At 44.1% G+C, this 23,188-nt stretch overlaps 2 protein-coding genes across 3 annotated transcripts; one reads left to right on the forward strand and one right to left on the reverse strand.

The window, feature by feature from the left end:
* Positions 1-114: 114 nt before the first annotated feature.
* Ndufa3 (NADH:ubiquinone oxidoreductase subunit A3) lies at positions 115-2,745 on the reverse strand. Its single transcript, NM_001401694.1, has 4 exons — positions 2,717-2,745; positions 2,433-2,507; positions 597-674; positions 115-279 (listed from the first exon to the last, which is right to left on the reverse strand). The coding sequence occupies exons 1-4, from the start codon at positions 2,724-2,726 to the stop codon at positions 188-190; spliced, it is 255 nt and encodes an 84-aa protein (NP_001388623.1). The 5' UTR covers positions 2,727-2,745; the 3' UTR covers positions 115-187.
* A 7,324-nt stretch (positions 2,746-10,069) lies between these two features.
* Oscar (osteoclast associated Ig-like receptor) lies at positions 10,070-16,306 on the forward strand. Of its 2 annotated transcripts, none has more exon segments than NM_001184973.1 (5): positions 10,070-10,179; positions 10,841-10,873; positions 14,040-14,339; positions 14,571-14,852; positions 15,003-16,306. In NM_001184973.1, coding segments are annotated over 5 exon segments (822 nt in total). In that variant the 5' UTR covers positions 10,070-10,124; the 3' UTR covers positions 15,155-16,306.
* Positions 16,307-23,188: the final 6,882 nt, after the last annotated feature.

A 23,188-nucleotide genomic window follows, 5' to 3' on the forward strand; every position in this document is an offset into this window, starting at 1 on the left:
GTTCCAGGGTTTGAGACCACCCTGACTACACACTGAATTCCAGGTCAGCCTAGGCTACATATATGAAACTTCCTTGTCTCAAAACAACAAAAAAGGACCCCACAAAAGAAAAGATTGTAGGATTATTAGTTTTCACATTTCTATTGGAGGGCAACAGGGAAGGGACGGATTCCATCAACAGAAGCATTCACAGGTTCTTGAGCCATTCCAAGCTTGGACCCAGAGGTTCCTGTGGGTGGCTGGGCACATCAGGCATGTTCCCATTATCTCTCACAGGCACTGCAAAACAGAAGGATGAGCCACTGAGACCCGCAGATCTCCAGGGTGCTGTAGGAAACAGCTGGTTTGTCTATGTGCCAGGTGGGAAAGGAAAGTGAGGGCCAGAGATTCAGATGAGGCAAAGACACAGGAAAATGAGGGAGATATCTCCAACAGGGGAGAGGAACCTGGAGAAGAACAGAAATCTGGAGAGAGAAACTCAAAACGTGTTATGGTAAGTTAAAAGTGCGGACAAAGAACATGTCAATGCATCAAGGACTCTTTCTACACAGATATGTCTTCCCCCTCCCCACCCCCCAATATAGGTCCCTGCTCACCTGGGTAGTTGTAGGGTGTGGCCTTGTTGATCATGCTAGCATACTGGGTGTAGGGGCTAATCATGGGCATAATTATAGCTGTGGAGAAAGACAAACATGAGACCCGGGGATGAAGTAGCTCTCCAGAGATGGGGAAAGGATAGTAACAGCCCTGGCAAAGGGAGCAGGAAAAGACCAGCACAACCAGAAGGGCCCTCTGATGGGTCCTCAGCACTCCACAATCCCCCCTTAACATAGGTCAATGTAAATCCTAAGAGTGAGGAGTAGCATAGAGGCTGGAGACAAGCACTCAGGAACACATGAGGCCCAAAGGCTGGTCACAGATGGGCAGCTTTTATCATGTGGCTACAGCCAAGAGTCTCCTGGAATGAAAGAGGGTGTATAAAAGGAATGTTACAAGCTAGTGTTGCTGATAGTAGTTAATAGCCACATGTTAATTTCACATCTTCAACTACACATGTTAAGGGGCTAGAGAGGAGGCCAGAGATGGCTCAGTGGTTAAGAGCACTGACTGCTCTTCTAGAGGTTCTGAGTTCAATTCCCAGCAACCACATGGTGGCTCACAACCGTCTGTAATGGGCTACAAGATCTATAATAAATCTTTTTAAAGGGGGGTGGGGTGGCTCAGTAGTTAAGAACACTTGCTACTTTGCAGAGTTTGCCTCCTAGCACCTAGGTTGGATGGCTCACAGCTTCCTGTAACTACAGCATCCAACAAACTTACCTTCTTTTGTGAGCACTCCCACATATGTGGCATACAGAAACACACATACATAAATTTATTTGAAAAAGCTGAGGGGGCGGGGTGAAGGCTCTTCAGGCACTTCCTAATCTTCCAGACTTGAATTTAATTCCTAGCAGCCATGTCAGGTAGCTCATAAATGCCTATATCTCCCATTCCAAAGGAAAAAGAGCCTATGACCTCTTCTTGCCTTCATAGGCTCGGCATACACACAGGCACTTTTAAGAAAAGATATGCAGGAGTGGAGGCTCAGACCTGTAATATCAGCACATGAGAGCCCAAAGCAGACTGCTGTGGGTTAGAGACCCACTTGAACTAAGTAAATTGTATTCCCTATAAAAAAGAAAACCGAAAAGGTACAAATAAAGTCAGTTCAAGGAAGTATTTAACCTTAGAGTTGTGAGGGCTCAGCAGTTAAAATTACCTGCTACCAAGACTGTTCAGTCACTAGAACTCAGAAGGGAAGGTGCGCACTGATTCCAGTAAGTTGTCCTCTGAGTCCCAAAACCAACTGGTAACGCACGCGCACACATACACATACACACACACAAAATCTAGAACAATGTAACTTTAACTTTAAGAAATGAACCGAGTGCAATTTAAATCATCATTTCAACATATACAACATATGATCAATCAAAACCACATACATTAGAGCATTCTAGGTCTTTGAAAGGGTGGTAGATAGCTAGTGGTGGGTTTTAGAACGTCAGCAATGCTGACAACTTTGGGACTGTGATGACTGCTAAATACAAGGCGTCACTCCAGACTTTCGGAATTAAAATTTGATTAACAGGGCACCCCCACTCCCTATCTCCCAGGGATTCAATCCACCAGAACTGTGAATAGCCCTACCACGTTGCAAGTTCTACACCAGGGAGGCTTACTGAGAGATTTGTATTAAGTCAGACTTCACCGAGGAGTTCTGCACTACAGGATCAAAGTACAAGCTGGGTTAAATGTGCACTTCTTGTGTAGGTGTATGTGGTGAGGGAAGAGCGACAGTCATGTCAGGATATGGCTGGCAAGGGGATGCGAGAGAATATTGATGACTTCAGGGTGGAGGATACACGTTCGCTCCGGGGAGTACTCACCGAGGCCCCAGACAGTGAAGGACACCACCAGCACCGGCTCCTTTGCCCAGGCATTCTTAAGGAAGGCGGAGATTCCTAGAGGTGAGAAAAAAGTCGCCCTTGGGGACTGCTGCGGTGACCTCTAACACTCTCGTATCACCCCTGCTCTGCACCCTATTGGCTGCTGCGCCCCTCTTCTGGGACGGATCCTACCGCTCCCCAAGGCTCTACTGAGCCTCAGCCACGGGTCAAGCCACGGTTTCCTGGAATTACTTGGTCCCCGCGCGCCCAGAACGCGTACTTACTAGCAGCCATCTTGGTCTTGGACAAGAGCAGGGAGCTCTCTGGGAGTTGTGGTTCTTTTCCTTGCATGAGGCCCCGCCCCTTGGGCAAGGACGTGAAGCCTTTCGGGAGTTGTAGTTCTAGAGTGAGGCTTAGGAGGCCAGAAAGAATTAAACCACCTTGCACACCTCCTGGTCTCACCTTTCTCTTATAGCTTATACCTTAGAAGATGCGTCAGAGAAGTAACTTCAAGATCTTCTGCAAGAAAGTCCTCATTACATTGAGGTCGCGTCTAGACATGAACTCATTCCAGAAATTCTAAATTGATCCCAAATAGATTAAGAACAGTCTGTGCTTTATGTTACTAGCATGCGGCTCATGGTTTTTTCCACCCTCTGCCCCTCAGTGTTGCAGATTGAAACCAGGATAGGCTACCCATCTATGACTGAGGCACTCCTCGGTCCACTTGCTGGTAGATTCCATGACCCAGGCTCCGGCTGGTGGATTCTAGGCATATTTTGTATTGTTGAGCCACATTTGTCAACCCTTTCATTGCTTTTTATTTTGAGATAGGGTCTCATTAAGTATCTCAGATTGGCCCTGCAATCTTTAAACTTGGCATCCTCCTGCTTTACAAGCCTGAGACCCCAAAACCATGCACATCACTTTAAAAAATTAACGTATCTGAACTGGACAATGAGAGCAGTACTGGGGTCTGAGCCTTCTCTCACCAGCACAGTACATATTGTACACCAAAGATTTTTGTTTCCCTTTCTGCCTTTTTGTTTTGTTTTGTTTTGTTTTTATTAACTTGAGTATTTCTTATTTACATTTCGAGTGTTATTCCCTTTCCCGGTTTACTGGCCAACATTCCCCTAAGCCCTCCCCCTCCCCTTCTTTATGGGTGTTCCCCTAATTGCCGCCCTCCCCCCAACAATCACGTTCACTGGGGGTTCAGTCTTAGCAGGACCCAAGACTTCCCCTTACACTGGTGATCTTACTAGGATATTCAATGCTACCTATGAGGTCAGAGTCCAGGGTCAGTCCATGTATAGTCTTCAGGTAGTGGCTTAGTCCCTGGAAGCTCTGGTTGCTTGGCATTGTTGTTCATATGGGGTCTCGAGCCCCTTCAAGCTCTTCCAGTTCTTTCTCTGATTCCTTCAACTGGGGTCCTGTTCTCAGTTCAGTGGTTTGCTGCTGGCATTCGCCTATGTATTTGCTGAATTCTGGCTGTGTCTCTCAGGAGAGATCTACATCCGGCTCCTGTCTGCCTGCACTTCTTTGCTTCATCCATCTTGTCTAATTGGATGGCTGTATATGTATGGGCCACATGTGGGGCAGGCTCTGAATGGGTGTTCCTACTGTCTCTGTTTTAATCTTTGCCTCTCTATTCCTTGCCAAGGGTATTCTTGTTCCCCTTTTAAAGAAGGAGTGAAGCATTCACATTTTGATCATTCGTCTTGAGTTTCATGTGTTCTAGGCATCTAGGGTAATTCAGGCATTTGGGCTAATAGCCACTTATCAATGAGTGCATACCATATGTGTTTTTCTGTGATTGGGTTACCTCACTCAGCATGATATTTTTCCAGTTCCAACCATTTGCCTATGAATTTCATAAAGGCATTGGTTTTGATAGCTGAGTAATATTCCATTGTGTAGATGTACCACATTTTCTGTATCCATTCCTCTGTTGAAGGGCATCTGGATTCTTTCCAGCTTCTGGCTATTATAAATAAGGCTGCTATGAACATAGTGGAGCACGTGTCTTTTTTTATATGTTGGGGCATCTTTTGGGTATATACCCAGGAGAGGTATAGCTGGATCCTCAGGCAGTTCAATGTCCAATTTTCTGAGGAACCTCCAGACTGATTTCCAGAATGGTTGTACCAGTCTGCAATCCCACCAAAAATGGAGGAGTGTTCCTCTTTCTCCACATCCTCGCCAGCATTTGCTGTAACCTGAGTTTTTGATCTTAGCCATTCTCACTGGTGTGAGGTGAAATCTCAGGGTTGTTTTGATTTGCATTTCCCTTATGACTAAAGATGTTGAACATTTCTTTAGGTGTTTCTCAGCCATTCAGCATTCCTCAGCTGTGAATTCTTTGTTTAGCTCTGAAGCCCATTTTTTAATAGGTTTATTTGTCTCCCTGCGGTCTAACTTCTTGAGTTCTTTGTATATTTTGGATATAAGGCCTCTATCTGTTGTAGGATTGGTAAAGATCTTTTCCCAATCTGTTGGTTGCCATTTTGTCCTAACCACAGTGTCCTTTGCCTTACAGAAGCTTTGCAGTTTTATGAGATCCCATTTGTCAATTCTTGATCTTAGAGCATAAGCCATTGGTATTTTTTTCAGGAATTTTTTTCCAGTGCCCATGTGTTCGAGATGCTGCCCTAGTTTTTCTTCTATTAGTTTGAGTGTATCTGGTTTGATGTGGAGGTCCTTGATCCACTTGGACTTAAGCTTTGTACAGGGTGATAAGCATGGATCCATCTGCATTCTTCTACATGTTGACCTCCAGTTGAACCAGCACCATTTCCTGAAAATGCTATCTTTTTTCCATTTGATGGTTTTGGCTCCTTTGTCAAAAATCAAGTGCCCATAGGTGTGTGGGTTCATTTCTTGGTCTTCAATTCTGTTCCATTGGTCTATCTGTCTGTCTCTGTACCAATACCATGCAGTTTTTATCACTATTCCTCTGTAATACTGCTTGAGTTCAGGGATAGTGATTCCCCCTGAAGTCCTTTTATTGTTGAGGATAGTTTTAGCTATCCTGGGTTTTTTTGTTATTCCAGATGAATTTGCAAATTGTTCTAACTCTTTGAAGAAATGGATTGGTATTTTGATGGGGATTGCATTGAATCTGTAGATTGCTTTTGGTAAAATGGCCATTTTTACTATATTAATCCTGCCAATCCATGAGCATGGGAGATCTTTCCATCTTCTGAGGTCTTCTTCAATTTCTTTCTTCAGAGTCTTGAAGTTCTTATTGTACAGATCTTTTACTTGCTTGGTTAAACTCACACTGAGGTACTTTATATTATTTGGGTCTATTATGAAGGGTGTCGTTTCCCTAATTTCTTTCTCGGCTTATTTCTCTTTTGTGTAGAGGAAGGCTACTGATTTATTTGAGTTAATTTTATACCCAGACATTTTGCTGAAGTTGTTTATCAGCTTTAGTAGTTCTCTGGTGGAACTTTTGGGATCACTTAAATATACTATCATGTCATCTGCAAATAGTGATATTTTGACTTCTTCTTTTCCAATCTGTATCCCCTTGATCTCCTTTTGTTGTCTGATTGCTCTGGCTAGAACTTCAAGAACTATATGGAATAAGTAGGGAGAGAGTGGGCAGCCTTGTCTAGTCCCTGATTTTAGTGGGATTGCTTCAAGTTTCTCTCCATTTAGTTTAATGTTAGCAACTGGTTTGCTGTATATGGCTTTTACTATGTTTAGGTATGGGTCTTGAATTCCTATTCTTTCCAGGACTTTTATCATGAAGGGGTGTTGAATTTTGTCAAATGCTTCCTCAGCATCTAATGAAATGATCATGTGGTTTTGTTCTTTCAGTTTGTTTATATAATGGATCACGTTGATGGTTTTCCGTATATTAAACCATCCCTGCATGCCTGGGATGAAGCCTACTTGATCATGGTGGATGATTGTTTTGATGTGCTCTTGAATTCGGTTTGCCAGAATTTTATTGAGTATTTTGCGTCGATATTCATAAGGCAAATAGGTCTGAAGTTCTCATTCTTTGTTGGGTCTTTGTGTGGTATAAGAGTAATTGTGGCTTCATAGAAGGAATTCGGTAGTGCTCCATCTGTTTCAATTTTGTGGAATAGTTTGGATAGTATTGGTATGAGGTCTTCTATGAAGGTCTGATAGAATTCTGCACTAAACCCGTCTAGACCTGGGCTCTTTTTGGTTGGGAGACCTTTAATGACTGCTTCTATTTCCTTAGGAGTTATGGGGTTGTTTAACTGGTTTATCTGTTCCTGATTTAACTTCAGTACCTGGTATCTGTCTAGGAAATTGTCCATTTCCTGCAGATTGTCAAGTTTTGTTGAATATAGGCTTTTATAGTAAGATCTGATGATTTTTTGAATTTTCTCTGATTCTGTAGTTATGTCTCCCTTTTCATTTCTGATTTTGTTAATTTGTACACACTCTCTGTGTCCTGTCGTTAGTCTGGCTAAGGGTTTATCTATCTTGTTGATTTTCTCAAAGAACCAACTTTTGGTTCTGTTGATTCTTTCTATGGTTCTTTTTGTTTCTACTTGGTTGATTTCAGCTCTGAGTTTGATTATTTCCTGCCTTCTACTCCTCCTGGGTGTATTTGCTTCTTTTTGTTCTAGAGCTTTTAGGTGTGCTGTCAAGCTGGTACATATGCTCTTTCCTGTTTCTTTCTGCAGGCACTCAGAGCTATGAGTTTTCCTCTTAGCACAGCTTTCATTGTGTCCGATAAGTTTGGGTATGTTGTACCTTCATTTTCATTAAATTCTAAGAAGTGTTTAATTTCTTTCTTTATTTCTTCCTTGACCAAGTTATCGTTGAGTAGAGCATTGTTCAACTTCCACGTATATGTGAGCGTTCTTCCCTTATTGTTATTGAAGACCAGCTTTAGGCCGTGGTGGTCTGATAGCACGCATGGGATTATTTCTATCTTTCTGTACCTGTTGAGGCCCGTTTTTTGACCAATTATTATGGTCAATTTTGGAGAAAGTACCATGAGGAGCTGAGAAGAATGTATATGCTTTTGCTTTAGGATAGAATGTTCTATAAATATCTGTTAAGTCCATTTGGTTCATGACTTCTCTTAGTCTGTCTATGTCTCTGTTTAATTTCTGTTTCCATGATCTGTCCATTGATGAGGGTGGGGTGTTGAAATCTCCTACTATTATTGTGTGAGGTGCAATGTGTGTTTTGAGCTTTAGTAAGGTTTCTTTTACGTATGTAGGTGCCCTTGTATTTGGGGCATAGATATTTAGGATTGAGAGTTCATCTTGGTGGATTTTTCCTTTGATGAATATGAAGTGTCCTTCCTTATCTTTTTTGATGACTTTTAGTTGAAAATTGATTTTATGTGATATTAGAATGGCTACTCCAGCTTGCTTCTTCTGACCATTTGCTTGGAAAGTTGTTTTCCAGCCTTTCACTCTGAAGTAGTGTCTGTCTTTGTCTCTGAGGTGTGTTTCCTGTAGGCAGCAGAATGCAGGGTCCTCGTTGCGTATCCAGTTTGTTAATCTATGTCTTTTTATTGGGGAGTTGAGACCATTGATGTTGAGAGATATTAAGGAATAGTGATTATTGCTTCCTGTTATATTCATATTTGGATGTGAGGTTATGTTTGTGTGCTTTTCTTCTCTTTGTTTTGTTGCCAAGACGATTAGTTTCTTGCTTCTTCTAGGGTGTAGCTTGCCTCCTTATGTTGGGCTTTACCATTTATTATCCTTTGTAGTGATGGATTTGTAGAAAGATATTGTGTAAATTTGGTTTTGTCATGGAATGTCTTGGTTTCTCCATCTATGTTAATTGAGAGCTTTGTAGGATACAGTAACCTGGGCTGGCATTTGTGTTCTCTTAGGGTCTGTATGACATCTGTCCAGGATCTTCTGGCTTTCATAGTCTCTGGTGAAAAGTCTGGTGTGATTCTGATAGGTCTGCCTTGACCTTTTGCTTACTTTTCCCTTACTGCTTTTGACCTTTTGCTTACTTTTCCCTTTACTTGACCTTTTGCTTACTTTTCCCTTACCGCTTTTAATATTCTTTCTTTATTTTGTGCATTTGGTGTTTTGACTATTATGTGACGGGAGGAATTTCTCTTAGGTTTGATCTTCTCATTGAGTCCTGGATTTCCTGTATGTTTTGGACCAGTAGCTTTTTCTGCTTTACATTATCTTTGACAGTTGAGTTGATGATTTCTATGGAATCTTCTACTCCTGAGATTTCTCTCTTCTATCTCTTGTATTCTGTTGGTGAATCTTGTATCTATGGCTCCTTGTCTCTTCTTTTGGTTTTCTATATCCAGGGTTGTTTCCATGTGTTCTTTCTTGATTTCTTCTATTTCCATTTTTAGTTCCTTCAACTGTTTGAGTTTTCCTGGAATTCTTTCAGGGACTTTTGTGATTCCTCTCTGTAGGCTTCTACTTGTTTATTTATGTTTTCCTGTGTTTCTCTAAGGGAGTTCTTCATGTCTTTCTTGAAGTCATCCAGCATCATGATCAAATATGATTTTAAATCTAGATCTTGCCTTTCTGGTGTGTTTGGATATTCCATGTTTGCTTTGGTGGGAGAATTGGGCTCTGATGATGCCATGTAGTCTTGGTTTCTGTTGCTTGCGTTCTTGCCCTTGCCTCTCACCATCAGATTATCTCTAGTGTTACTTTGTTCTGCTATTTCTGACAGTGGCTAGACTGTCCTATAAGCCTGTGTGTCAGGAGTGCTGTAGTCCTGTTTTCCTGTTTTCTTTCAGTCAGTTATGGGAACAGAGTGTTCTGCTTTCGGGCGTGTAGTTTTTCCTATCTACAGGTCTTCAGGTGTTCCTGTGGGCCTGTGTCTTGAGTTCACCAGGCAGGTCGCTTGGAGCAGGAAGGTTTGTCTTACCTGTGGTCCCGAGGCTCAAGTTTGCTTGTGGGGTGTTGCTTATGAGCTCTCTGCAGCCTCAGCAACCAGGAAGATTTGCTCCGCCCTTTCCGGGAGCTTCCGTGCACCAGGGTTCCAGATGGCGTTTGGTGTTTTCCTCTAGAATCAGTAATGTGGGCAGAGTGTAGTCTCTTCTGGTTTCCCAGGCGTGTCTGCCTTTCTGAAGGTTTAGCTCTCCCTCCCACGGAATTTGGATGCAGAGAACTGTTTATCTGGTCGGTCCCTTCAGGTTCCAGCGGTGTCTCAGACGCAGGGGACCTGCTGCTCCTGTGCCCTTATCTCCAGGAACCCAGAGGCCGTATACAGTTTCCTCTTGGGCCAGGGATGTGGGCAGGGGTGGTGATCTCTTCTGCTCTGCAGTCTCAGGAGTGCCCACCTGTCCGGGCGGTGAGCTCTCTCTCCCATGGGGTTTGGGAGCAGTGAGTCTTTGTTTTGTTTTTTGTTGTTGTTTCTTCTCTTCCATTTCCCTCCCTCCCTTCTGCTCCTTTTCTTTCTCTCCTCAGTGCTGAGGCGAGAACACACTGGGCAAGCAGTCTCCCACTTAGCTGCAACATCCACAGCCCCCCTCACCTACTTTAAATCGAATTAAGAGAACACCAGAGGCTATGACTGTTCTGTCTTGCAACTTTTTCCAAGACAATGAGGCTATGACACAGTTACCCAGGAGCCTCCATCTGACTCCTCTGTTCCCTAAACAAGACTCTCACACGGCTTTCTGGTGTTGCTTCATTTCCTCAGAGGGTAAAAGGCAGGGCCAGCCTTTCCCCAGCTCCACTGAGAGTGCCCGCCATGGTCCTGTTGCTGATACTCCAGCTGTCTACTCTCTGTGAGCTGTCCCTCCCCTGTGTGGGGGTCCTAGGCTAGGCCGAGGGCTATATCTGATCCTCTGGAATTCAACATACAATTTAGAAAAAGGAATCAGGACTTGTACCCAGATACTTGAGTCTTAAATGGGGGAAGACAGATTTCTGGGTCTGGGGTGAGCATAGCTTTCTCTGAATCTCCAGGCAGAGGAGAATAAGGGATATCTAGGGGTCAAAGAATGTACTCAGTTCTCATGGCAAATGGGCAGGACTAATGTGCTAGAGGGAGGAGGGCATCTAGACATCCTAACTCCAAGGCAGCGAAACCCCAAGGAGCAGAGTACTGTTCTTAGGAAAGGTGGCAAACAGAGGCCTGTCCTCTTGGGTCAGACAGCTGGCTTCTTAAGTATGGGGAATGAAAGGCTGGAGTTTTTGTTTTTTTTGTTTTTTGTTTTTTTGGTTCTTTTTTTCGGAGCCGGGGACCGAACCCAGGGCCTTGCGCTTCCTAGGTAAGCGCTCTACCACTGAGCTAAATCTCCAGCCCTAAAAGGCTGGAGTTTTGTTTGATCTTAAAGAAGGCAGGCAGAATTCTTGTTTTTCAGAGGAAAAAGGAAACAATGTAGTCATGGTCTAGGGCTCCCAAGGAGGAGAGACTGGTAGTCATACAGGGCTTTGTAAAAACTGGCTCCTCACCTTCTGCAGGGCCTGTGTGTCATGCTGACTTCACATCACCAGGTGAGTGGAATACTCCGAATGCTCTCCCTTATGCTGCTCACACCTTGCCTCCAACAACTCATTTTATTTTGATGCCTAGGTTCACCCCAGATTTTCTCATTTCCCTTTCTTCCTTTCCTTCTCTGTCCTTCAACCCCTTCCTCCCCTACATACCCCGCTTCTTTTCCTTCTCCCTTTTTCTCCTGTCTCTTTCCTTTACCCCCTTTCAGATCCTTCTTTTTCTTCCTCCTCCATTCCCTCCTCCCTGCTCCCTGCCTGTTCCTCTCTTCTCTCTTCCCGTTGTCCTTCATCTCTTTAGTAGCCATTATAGTGAGTAGGAAAGACCATGAACGTGGACGTTAAGGAGACCTATTACATGTAATCATTATTACAAGTCCTTGAACACGCCAAGGGTCTCAAATTTCCTTAAGAAAATTGGCTCCAGTGAGGATTTAATATAATTATACAGGTAAACTATAGACTTAGATCCTGGCATATTTCAGGGCTCCAAACATAAGAGTTCCTCAGTGCCAGTTATACCAGCTTCTCTTACTGGAGCCCGCTTCCCACAAAAGGAAGGTTCCCCCACCCCAAGACGGTTTCTTCTCGGGTTTTCCAATAGAGGAGATATTTCTTTTCTCTCCAACTTTCTCCCACTATACTTCCATTTCTAATGAGAAACACTGGGAAGTCATTCCTACCCGAGTCATCAGCTAATTTAATTTTGTTTTATGTATATGAGTGTTTTGCCTGCATGCATGTATGTACACCACATACATGCTCAGTGCTTGCAGAGTTCAGAAAGCAGGAGGACTCTCTGAAACTGGAGTTACAGAGACTGTGAACCACCATGTGGTGCTGAGAATCCTATTCCAATCTTTTGCAAGAGCAACAAGTACTCTTATCTGCCAAACCATTTCTCCAGCACCCTAATTTTAAATCTATTTAAATGATAAAGCCAATAGGTACTCATGGTTATAAAGACTCGATCATTACCAAAAGATACAACATTCTTCCTCTTCCCCTTCCTGTGTTCCTGAATCTTACGAAAAGCTTTCCGAGCATTCACACACATACATACTTCCTCCTTTTCTTACCAGCTCAAAATCAGTGTTTCATGATTCATTCTGTGCTGGGTCTTAAGTGTTAAACTTACATTCTGTCTTACAGATATTTCTCAAGTGTTTAATAGTTATTTTTCCTTTTTAAAATTTATTTACGGGCTGGAGAGATGGTTCAGTGGTTAAGAGCACTAACTGCTCTTCCTGAGGTCCTGAGTTCAATTCCCAGCAACCACATGGTGGCTCACAACCATCTGTAATGGGATCTGATTCCCTCTTCTGATGTGTCTGAACACAGTGACAGTATACTCACATAACATAAATAAATAAATCTTTAAAAAATTGATTTACAAATAAAAATTGCCTATAGGGGTAGGCAGTGATGGTACACCCCTTTAATCCCAGCACTAGGAAGGCAGAGGCAAGAAAATTTCTTTTGAGTTCAAAGCCAGCCTGGTCTACATCATGAGACCATGCCTCAAAAACAAACAAATGAACAAACACAACCCAAAACCATCGCCAACTGCGGGCCTTTAGTTCCAGTGCTAGTGAGTCAGAGACAAATGGATCACGGAGTCCAAGGTCAGCCTAGTCTACAGAGCAAGTTCCAAGACCGTCAGGACTACACAGAGAAACTCTGTCTCAAAACACAAACAAACAGGAATTTGCCTGTTGCGAAGCAGTGGAAGTATCGGGTCATTGACTATATTATGGTTTTGTCGTTTGGCTATGTACTAGGGATGGATCAAACCAATGGCCGTGTACATGGTGCTGGTGCTCTCACTGAACAACACTTCTAGTTCCTCACTGAGACATTCTAGGCAAGTGCTCTACCACTAAGCTCACCCCAGCCCTTCACTGGTTGATTATAGGCAGGCGCAATACCACTGAGACACACCGCAGCCCCTCACTGGGGGCATTCTAGGCAAGTACGCTGCCACCCAGCCACAGCCATGCCTCAGTCCTGACTGGGGGATGATTACAAGTACATCACTACACTGATACTCTATTCCATCACCTCTTTAGGAAAAAAGATTTATTTGTGTTATTTTAAATTATGTGTATATGTTTGTGTCTGCGTAGAAGTATATGTACATAAGTGCAGATGCCTGTAGAAGCCAAAGGTATCAAGATCCCCCTGGAACTGGAATTACAGGTAGTTAGGAGTTGCAATATGGGTGCTAGAAAGCCAAACCGAGGTGCTCTGCAAAAGCAGTAAACACTCTTAAGTATAAAGTCACCTTCAGCCCCCTACCCTATTACCTGTTAAAGACCCACCTTTCAACATTATTATATCAAAGATTAAGTTGGGGAGCTTGTTCAAACCATAGCAGTAATTATTGATATATTGAAAACTTCAACTGCTTCTATCAAGGTGTGGTGCTACAGATCTGTCATCTCAGCACTTGGAAAGCTGAGGCAGAAAGAAGAATTACAAGTTTGAAGCCAGCCTGCACCATTAATGGGCTTGAGGACAAACTGGATTACATAGTGAGGCTTTGTTTTAAAAACAACAAAACAATAACAGTACATTAAGACAGAGTAACCATTCTGGTATGACATTTTGAAACTATGCCTTAAAATTGTGGAGAAGGGTTTGGGAATGTAGCTCAGTTGGTTGAATGGTTGCCCCAGTTCAGCATAGATGGGAGGGAGAGAGAGGTGGTGGTCCTGATGATGGCACAGGATTATAATCCAGCAGGATCAGGTGGCACAGGCTTATAATCAGAATCTAAGGTCATACTTCATTACATAGCAAGTTCAAGGCTGATCAAGGGTACACAAGACCTTGTCTCAAAACAAAAAAGCAAAAGCAAAACTAAACCAAAAAACCAACAACAACAGCAACAAACAGAGATTTGAGTCTATATCTTAGTGGTAGAGTGAATGATTACCCACAATGCATAAGGCCTTGGATTCGATCCTTAGCACAAACAAATAACTATGGGGAAAAGTTTAAAGTTAAGAGTAGTACTCCTGTGATTGTCAGGTAGTTTGGGCCAGCTATGATTATATTCCAGACCCTCCCCTTCTTTAAAGAGGTTCATGGTGTCTGACTTCTGCTTAGGCTCCTGGGGCTTCTGGGTTGGAGGGGCATAAGGACCCAAGCACTCTTCTTTATTAAGTGCCCCTAGCCTCATACCCCAAGCCATGGCTGGGGGCTCATCCTGCTGCAATTGTGACTCCTGGAATCAATGTAACTTTGATTTGCCGTGCACCCCAACCTGCCTGGGGATTTGGACTCTTCAAAACTGGCCTTGCCACCCCTCTGCTCCTCCGGAATGTGTCCATTGGGCTGGCTGAGTTCTTCCTGGAAAAGGTGACTTCGGTCCAGGAGGGCAGTTATCACTGCCGCTACCGCAAGACAGACTGGGGGCCTGGTGTCTGGTCTCAGCCCAGTAATGCTCTGGAACTGCTGGTAACAGGTGAGGTCTGGGAAGAAATGGGAGAAGGGCACAGGAGTGAGATGAAGGCAGAGGGTAGGAGAGGGTAGAAAAGGAATACAACAAGGAGATAGGCGATATGGGGAGTGGGGTAGATTGAGAGATTCTTAAACTTACTGAGGAAGAGGAAGGTGAGTTTAAGGGATGGGAAGAGAAGCAGGAGGAAAGGGAGGATGATTAGAGCCTATCTAAGCCCTTGCCTGTATTCCACAGATCAGCTACCCAGACCATCACTGGTGGCAATTCCTGGGCCTGTGGTGGCCCCAGAAACCACTGTAAGCCTGCGCTGTGCAGGCCGCATACCAGGCATGAGTTTTGCGCTGTACCGCGCGGATGTGGCAACCCCTCTGCAGTACATCGACTCTGTGCAGCCCTGGGCTGACTTCCTTCTGAACAGCGCGAATGCACCTGGCACCTACTATTGCTATTACCACACCCCCTCTAGCCCCTATGTGCTATCAGAGCGCAGCCAGCCACTGGTCATCAGTTCCGAAGGTAAAATCTCTGCCTCTCCTCCTTCAGACCCACGTGATCAGGGAACATGAAGTCCATTTAACTTAGAGACAACTCCATCTGTGTGTCAGAAACACAGAAGGGACTCTGGGATACCGGACCAATACCCGTCTCCCTCTTTTCGGCTCACAGGTTCTGGCTCCTTGGACTATACCCAGGGAAACCTCGTGCGTTTGGGGCTGGCAGGACTGGTCCTCATCTGCTTGGGCATCATAGTTACTTTCGATTGGCACAGCAGGCGCTCTGCCTTTGTTCGTCTCCTGCCCCAGCAAAACTGGGTATAGGCCTGTGCGATGGGAAGAGACTTCCTGGAGACGGACAGAGAAACTGGGACTCTTGGTGACCAGCCCCTCCGGAACACTCTAAGCTTCCAGACTCCACTGGATTAATTATTCTTCACCTCAGTATTAGGCTTGTTGAAGGATTAAAGGAAGTGACCGGCCTGTGGTAAATGATGTTCAGTTAATGTTAGTGACCTTGTCCTCCCTTGAAAACCTCTATTTCCTTCATGTGTCTTATCTCCACCCCCCCCCACTCCACCTCTCGTTTCTTTCTTCATGGCTATGTTGGGATCATAGGTTCATTCTACCACACCCAGCAAAATATATAGTTACGTATTTTAAGGGATGATACGCATGCCTCAGCCTGTGTGCAAAGGTGAAAAGACAACTTCCAGGAATTGATTTTCTCTGTCCATCCTGTGGGTCCCAGGGTTTGAACTCAGACTGTTAGTTAGGCTTATCCACAAGAACTTTACCCACTGAGCCATCTGGCTGGCTCCTGGTAATTTTTTTTTTTTTTTACATGTATGAGTGTTTTGCCTGTATGCATGGTGTCACTTGAAGGCCTCGCTCCCCAAGGAAGCCAGAAAAAGGCATCTGATCCCTTGGAATTAGAGTTACAGATGTGTGTGAGCCACCACCATGTGGGTGCTAGGAGCTCCAACCCAGGTCCTCTGGAAGATTAGCCAGTACTCTTTTTTTTTTTTTCTTTTTCTATTTTTCGGAGCTGGGGACTGAACCCAGGGCCTTGTGCTTGCTAGGCAAGCACTCTACCACTGAGCTAAATCCCCAACCCCTAGCCAGTACTCTTAACTGCTAAACCACCTCTCCAGGGGCCCAAATCTATAGGATTAAAATACCCACTCTCTCTTCTCTTCCAATGTTTTGGGGGTTTTGCTTGTTTGTTTGTTTGGTTTTTAGTGCAAGGTATTAAACTCTCGTCCTTCTAGTTTACCCCTATGCTACAACTCCATCTCCCTGGTAATTTTTAAAATATTAATAATTAATTACAGTCTTATTCTGTAACTTAAGATGACTTGAACTTGAATAAATGTTTCTGCCTCGGGCTCTTGAATATCAGAATTACAGGTATGAGCCACGGTACTCAGCCTGAAATCTTTTTTTTTTTTGAATTGTGTTTACTACACTGGAATTTACATTGAGGTCGTACTTGTTTATTATGCACATAATACTCTTACATTGGATTAGGAAGCACCAGGCTATGTTGGTCCCGTCCTGACCTGACACTGTCTGGATAGTGAGAATCTCCAGAAGTGAAGACGCCTCCGTTACTTAGAAAGAAAGCAAGAACTGTTCATCTGGGGCTGTGGTTTCAGAGGATTCTGTTCATAGTCACTTGGGTCCATGTTTCTCGGCTGCTCATGAAGTAGAACCTGATGGCTGAGAAGTTTCTTCATGACAGTCAGGAAGCAGAAGCTCCATCATTTCCTTCATGACATCTTCCTGGATTCCCAACCAAACCGTGTCTAACTCTTCCTCCCACCTTACCCCAAAGCAGACCAAACAGAGCTCCCACCTCAACTACAGTCACATTTGCAAGCTCTGCTAGATCTATCATTTCATTACTTCCAATGGGGATCCGTTGCCAGGGCAACAGTAAACAGCTTCCATCGTAGAACTTTGACCAGAAAACTGAAAACCCCCAGCTTGGTCTGCTTCCCACTAGGCTCTTGGCTGCCCCCACCGCTACAAAAATAACACAAACCATTCTTGCAGCCTGTTTTCTCAACCTGTTATGTCTCTTACCTACCAAAACATGGCTGGCTTCCAGTATCTCCTGACTTTACCAACTTGACTTTTCTCTTTTATCTGACTGAACAATAGTTGGCCATTATTAGACACACAAATCTGGAAGCCATTCCTACCACTCAACATTCCTGCTGACTTATGTTTCAATTCTGATGGAGCGCATATCCTATCCTGCTTTCTTGATTCTCCACTTCCTCCTTTCTTTTTCTACTTAATGAAGATTCAGATTCGTGAGCACTGTTTGTTTGGTTTGCTTTTTCAAGACAGAGTTTCTCTGTGTAACCTTGGCTGTCCTGGCACTCCCTCTGTGTAGACCAGGCTGTCTTTGAACTCCCAGAGATCTGCCTGCCCTGAGTGCACCGCCATATACAGCTTCCATAAATAATACACAAAACTTACAGTTTTGAAAAAAAAAATCCCAGCTCCGCTACCCTGGGTAACCTTAAACAAATACAGAAAACCTTCTAAGTTTTCGTCTGTGAAAATGACAAACCTTGTCAGCTCTGGTGAGAATTAAATAACACACATATTCCCAACACATGAAAAAAAAGTCAGAAAATTAATTTCCTCACACCCCCTTCACCGTTTTTCCTTCCTCCTGATTCCCGCTCCCTCTCTTCCTTCTTTTAAAAATACTTTAATATTTATTTTTGGTCAGGGACAGTGTAAAGACAAAGTTTACATCACAACCCTATATACAAACTTTCTGCATTTGGGGCTGAAGAGATGTCTCTAGGTTTAATTACACTTGCAGAGGATTTAAGTTCAGTTCCCAGCATCCATGTTAAGTAGCTCATATCACCTGTAATTCCAGCTCCAAGGAATCACTGCCTCTTGCCTCAACTGGTGCTTGTCTGTATATACATGATTAAAAATGATAAAAACAAATCTTATAAAACAGATCATATATGTATAGTTTGTGTGTGTAGAACCAAGTTGTACACAAACGGATATATATATATATATACATATATATAATGAATATGTTCATGTTTTATGATCTAAAGTATATACTTGTACAGTGTCATGGTTTGTCTTATTTAAAATGCTACTTATAGGACTGGAAAGATGGCTCAGGGTAAGAGCACAAACTGCTCTTAGAGAGGACCCAAGTTCAGTTCTAGGTACCCACACCTGGTAGCTTACAACTGCCTGTAACTCCAGCTCAAAGAAAAACAAAATCACTAGAATTCAAAAGAAAAGCCCAGGACAGGCAAGCTATAAATCGCAGCAGCTGCTCAGAGGAAAATGGCGAGAAGAGAAACCAGGCCATGCTGTTTGGATTAAGTCAGCATGGAGGTTGGCTATACAGTGGGAAGGGGAGCTTTAGAGGGGAAGTAAGGAAGCCCAAAGTACCAGGAAAAGAATAGTTAAGCACTGGTTTAAGAAAATGACAGAGTAGAAAGAGGCATTCAGATCGTTGGGCAAATCCAGCTGAACCTCAGAGTAGCTTATAGGACTCTGTTGGAGCAAGAAATCTGGGAAGGCAAAGTGCACACTCGCATTAAAGGGTTAATCATTATCCTTATTCCTTTAAGGTGGACTCACCTTCCTCAGGGGCCTGAGTGATTGACCTGCTCCACTGGAGTACCTCTTAAGAGGAGGAGATGGTGTCAAGTCTCCACCTAGTGGTAGATTCCATTCTTCACACCACAGCACGTACATGTGGAGCTCAGAGAACTGTGGAGAATTGATTTTCTCCGGCAACTAAGTAGGTCCCATAAATAGACTTCGCGTTGTTGGTGTTGGTTGCAAGCACCTGTCTTACTGTTCTCTTGTGAAGAGACACCATGACCATAGCAAATCTTATGAAAGAAAGCGCTTAATTGAAGGGTTTGCTTACAATTTTGGAGGGTTAGTCCGTTATCATTAATGGGTTTTTCTGATGACAAAATGAGCCAGTTCAAGCCAAATCAAGATTATAAAGCCAGGTTTATTGAGAGGCAGCTCTTGGGTGAGTTAATCTATCTCACAGATGAAGGTCAATGGAGTCAAAAGCCTAGGCTAAAGTAAGAGGGTTTAATGGGTCTTGGGCATGGGGTGATGATGTGTGAGCTAGGAGCTGGGATTGTATACCCAGCATATATAACCATATAAGGTAAAAAACTGAGACCCTGGGTAGACACTCATGGGTGGTTGCTGGAAATGAGGAAACGGGTAGAGATGATATGTTAGCCTGGAGTTTTTTCCTTGCAGGTGGGGTTAGGGGAAGAAGAAGAGCAAACAGAGTTTCTCAGCTTATACAGGAGATGAACCTGGGGTTCCTCACAGTCATCATGGTGGGGAGAATGGCAGCATACACTGAGCTAGAGCAGTAGCCAAAAGCTACATCCAGACAGAGTGAAACATTGGGCCTGGTCTGAGCTTTGTGAAATCTCCAAGCCTAGGCCCAGGAGATACATTTCCTCCAACAAAATCACCCCTATTCCAACAAGGCCACACCACCTCCTAATCTTAATCCTTCTTAAATAGTTCCACTCCTAGGTGACTAGTCATTCAAATATATGAGCCTATGGGGGACGTTTTTATTCATTCCACCACAGCACCTTTATTCTCAGTGGAGCCATTTCGTAAGGCCTCATATGGTCCTCTTGTGAGCCTTTTGCAATGGGTTAGAAGCTAGAGGAGTAGAGCCAAAAATTTCATGATCGTGTTTTTTGTCTTAGAGTTTCTATTGCTGCAATGAAACACCATGACCAGAAGCAATTTGGGAAGAAAAATATTCATTTCACTCACACTTAACAGTTCATCCTCACAAGCAATACAGGCAGGAACTCAAGCAGGGAAGGAACCTGGAGGCAGGAGCTGAGGCAGAGGCCTATTGGCTTGCTCCTCCTGGCCTGTGTGAAATCGAAATAGAAGCCACACTGTTACTAAGTCTCCATGCCTTACAAGGGTAAGTTTCTGTCTCCTAAGCCTAATGTATCCTGAAAGCCCTGTTTCTCAACCTGTTTTGAACTTGTGACCCATGATGGGTACCCACCCCTTTGCCTTGCTGAACTCCCAAACACCTGTGATGTATGATTACACTTTGGCCTTATGAAAATGTGTTTTCCCAGTGATGCCTGTTCCACACGATGCACTTGCACTTGTCTATACCACAGGCAGCCATGAGCTCCGAGTCCCTGACTCTTTTGTCCAAGTACTAACATCTAACAATAGAGACCTCAAAAGCCAGTGAGGGGCTGCTTTTTGAAATCACAGCTTTAGGAGAAGCAGCCAGCTGGCCACTTTAAATAAAGATTGCCGAATCGGACAGCTATGGAAATGTTTTCTTCTTAGGTCTGACACTTGCTCATCCTGCTTTCTTATAGAGCCCAGGACCACCAGCCCAGTTATAACACCACCAGGATGGGCTGGGCCTCCGCCCACCAATCACTAAATTAAGAAAATGTTCTTCAGCTGGGTGGTGGTGGCACATACCTTTAATCCCAGCATTTGGGAGGCAGAGGCAGGTGGATTGATGAGTTTGAGGCCAGCCTGGTCTAGAGATTGAGTTCCAGGACAGCCAGAGCTGTACAGACAAAACCTGTCCTGAAAAAAACAAAAACAAGAACACGGAAGCCAAGCCAAACCAAACCAGTTCCCCTCAGGCTTGCCTACAACCTGATCTAATGGATGCATTTTCTTAATTGAGGTTTGCTCCTTTCAAATAACTTTAGTTTGTGTCAAGTTGATATAAATCTATTCAGTTCCTGTTTGGGAAAGGCATTATGGGCTGTGAGGTGTCTTTTGCTTTTTGTCGTAAGACAGAGTCTCTCTATATAGTTCTCTATAGTTCTGGCTCTCCTGGAGCATGCTATGTAGACCAGGTGGACGATGAACTCACAGAGATCGCCTGCTTCTGCTGGGACTGAAGGTATTCACCATACCTGGAGTGGACTTTGCGTTTTCACAGACTTCTTTCTCTTTAGATGGAAGGATGGGTATGCATCACACGGAAACCATAAGTTGAGTACAATGTAGAGGATAAATCTCAACCTGCCTCCAGCTAGAGAGCCATAGTGAAAGCAGTTAATTCTGCTTTTGGGGCCTCAGATCTTTTGACCTCTCTGTGGCTTACTGCCGCTGACTCTGAGAACTCATATCTGCCTTCATAAAACTGCATCCTCCATGAACCGGGCAGCTTCAGGCTAGGCAAGCTGGGGAGGGAGGCGGTATACTGGCGATTTCACTGGCCCGCCCTCAGGGACCTAGCGATTGCTAAGGTCATAACTTGCCGCCAGGTGCAATAGGTGTGTGCTTCCAGACAAAAGGACCACGGCCATCCCAACCCCCACCCTCCGTTCCCTGGGGTGCTTCCTCTCTTTCTCTCTGTCCTCACTAACCCCACCCCCTTCTCTGCCCCTCTTCTCTCTGCCCTTATGGCTCTGCTCCGTCTGTACCCATTCACCTGGTTCTTATTCCTCCCGGCTTCTCTGATAAACCCCTTTCATACCAGGTCTGTTGCATGGTGTAACAGCTATTCACCCCCACCCCCAAACCCAAACTCTGCTCCACACTCTCCCCCCGTACCCTGAGAGGGAATGTTTCAGGTAGTAGGAATCTGGCATAGAACCGTCAACAGAATTTAATGTTTGACTGGGCGTCACTGTAAGTGCTGGAGACTCTCTTATCTGAGACTCAGTGCAAGGTCCTTCCTTTCATTCAGAAATCCGAGGACCTGGTGAGGCCCGTAAGATGTCATACCCTGACCTAGGATGACAGCCACAGCTGTGAGGCTGTGTGAGTGCTGTGAGACAAGGAGCCAGCCATGACTCACCATGTTTAATAACTTAGAAAGATAAATGACTGGTTCTTGGGACATCTGAGGCAGTGGGTCTCAACCCGTGGGTCTCGACCCTTTGACAGGGGTCATCTAAGACCATCTGCTTATCAGATATTTTTACATTATGATTCATAACAGTAGAAAAATTACAATGATGAAGTAACAACAAAAATAATTCTGTGTTGGCCACAACATAAGGGACTGTATTAATGAGTTGTAGCATTAGGAAGGTTGAAACCACTGCTTTAGATCACTCAAGGATCATACATAAAGACAGAGACTACAGTGACTTACATGGCTTGAGGTCCTCAAAGGGGAAGGAAATCTCTTTCTCCACTGCATTACTGATAGCTTAGGAACACAGTCAGGGACAATTGTCTTCTTGTGCAGGCTTGACATGAGGGCAAAGTTGTAAGGCTCGAAGTGAGTCTTAACTGTTGGGAGACCCTCCCACCCCCCAAGTGAAACAAGAGAATGGAGTTCAATGCAAACACAAGAGGTCATGGGGGGGGGGGTCAATCTTCAATCAGCCCCTTGTGGAGAGTGACTAGAAGGTGACCCTGAATGGCTATAACAAGCAGTTTTTACACTTTTTAGGGGTACATGTTACATCAACAAGGTTACAGTTTAAACTTATTGGCTAAGCATATTGACCTTCGAATCTATTGGCTAGCAAGCGTGTGACATGCATTTGGACTCTATCTGGGACCAGAGGGTCAGGTAACTATCAGTCAGTACATTATGTGGATTTTCAAGAATGTCCCTGCTCCTCCCAAGAACTGTGGGTGGAGAATAGAACTTGGCCTAGCCTTGACCCAAGGCTGGAAGCTGGTACTTGGCCTAATCTTGAGCTGAGGCAGTGGGTGTAAAACTGGCAAAAGCCCTTAGGGTCCTCATAATCTACCTACTTTGTACCAGGCCAAGCCTCTCAATAGCTCTTACACTCCAGTAAGAACTAGGGTCCTTCAAAGTCTTTGGCTGGAGCCTGACCTTCCCTTGCAAATTAGAGGACATTTTCACTTCCAAGAGTTCCCTACTTTGCAGCTTGAACATGGCTCTAGAAGAGGCTTATATAGTCTGATAGCCTGTAAGTCCTGTGTGTGTGTGTGTGTGTGTGCACTCATGCGTGGGCCCCCGCACAAGTACACATGCCAAATCACATGTGGAAGTCAGAGAACAACTGTGTGGAACCAGTTTTCTCCTTTCTTTACATGGGATCTAAGGATAAGATTCAGGCTACCAAGTTTGTAGGGCAAGCACCCTTACCCACTTACCCTGCTGCTGGTCCCCCATCTGGCTTCTTTTTTTCTCCATGTTTTATATTTATTTGTGTACTTAATGTATTTACTTCTTTATTGGGAGAGTGTGCATGCACACATGTTTACATGCATGCTATAATTCTCATGTAGAGAACAGAGGCAAACTTGAGGGAGACAGTCAACTATTGGCTGCAATGTCCTAGCCTACCCTAATGGTAACAGGAAAGAGGCTTTTGACCC

This window comes from Rattus norvegicus, chromosome 1 (assembly GCF_021556685.1).
Source record: "Rattus norvegicus strain SHRSP/BbbUtx chromosome 1, alternate assembly SHRSP_T2T, whole genome shotgun sequence".
Taxonomy (NCBI): Eukaryota; Metazoa; Chordata; class Mammalia; order Rodentia; family Muridae; genus Rattus; species Rattus norvegicus.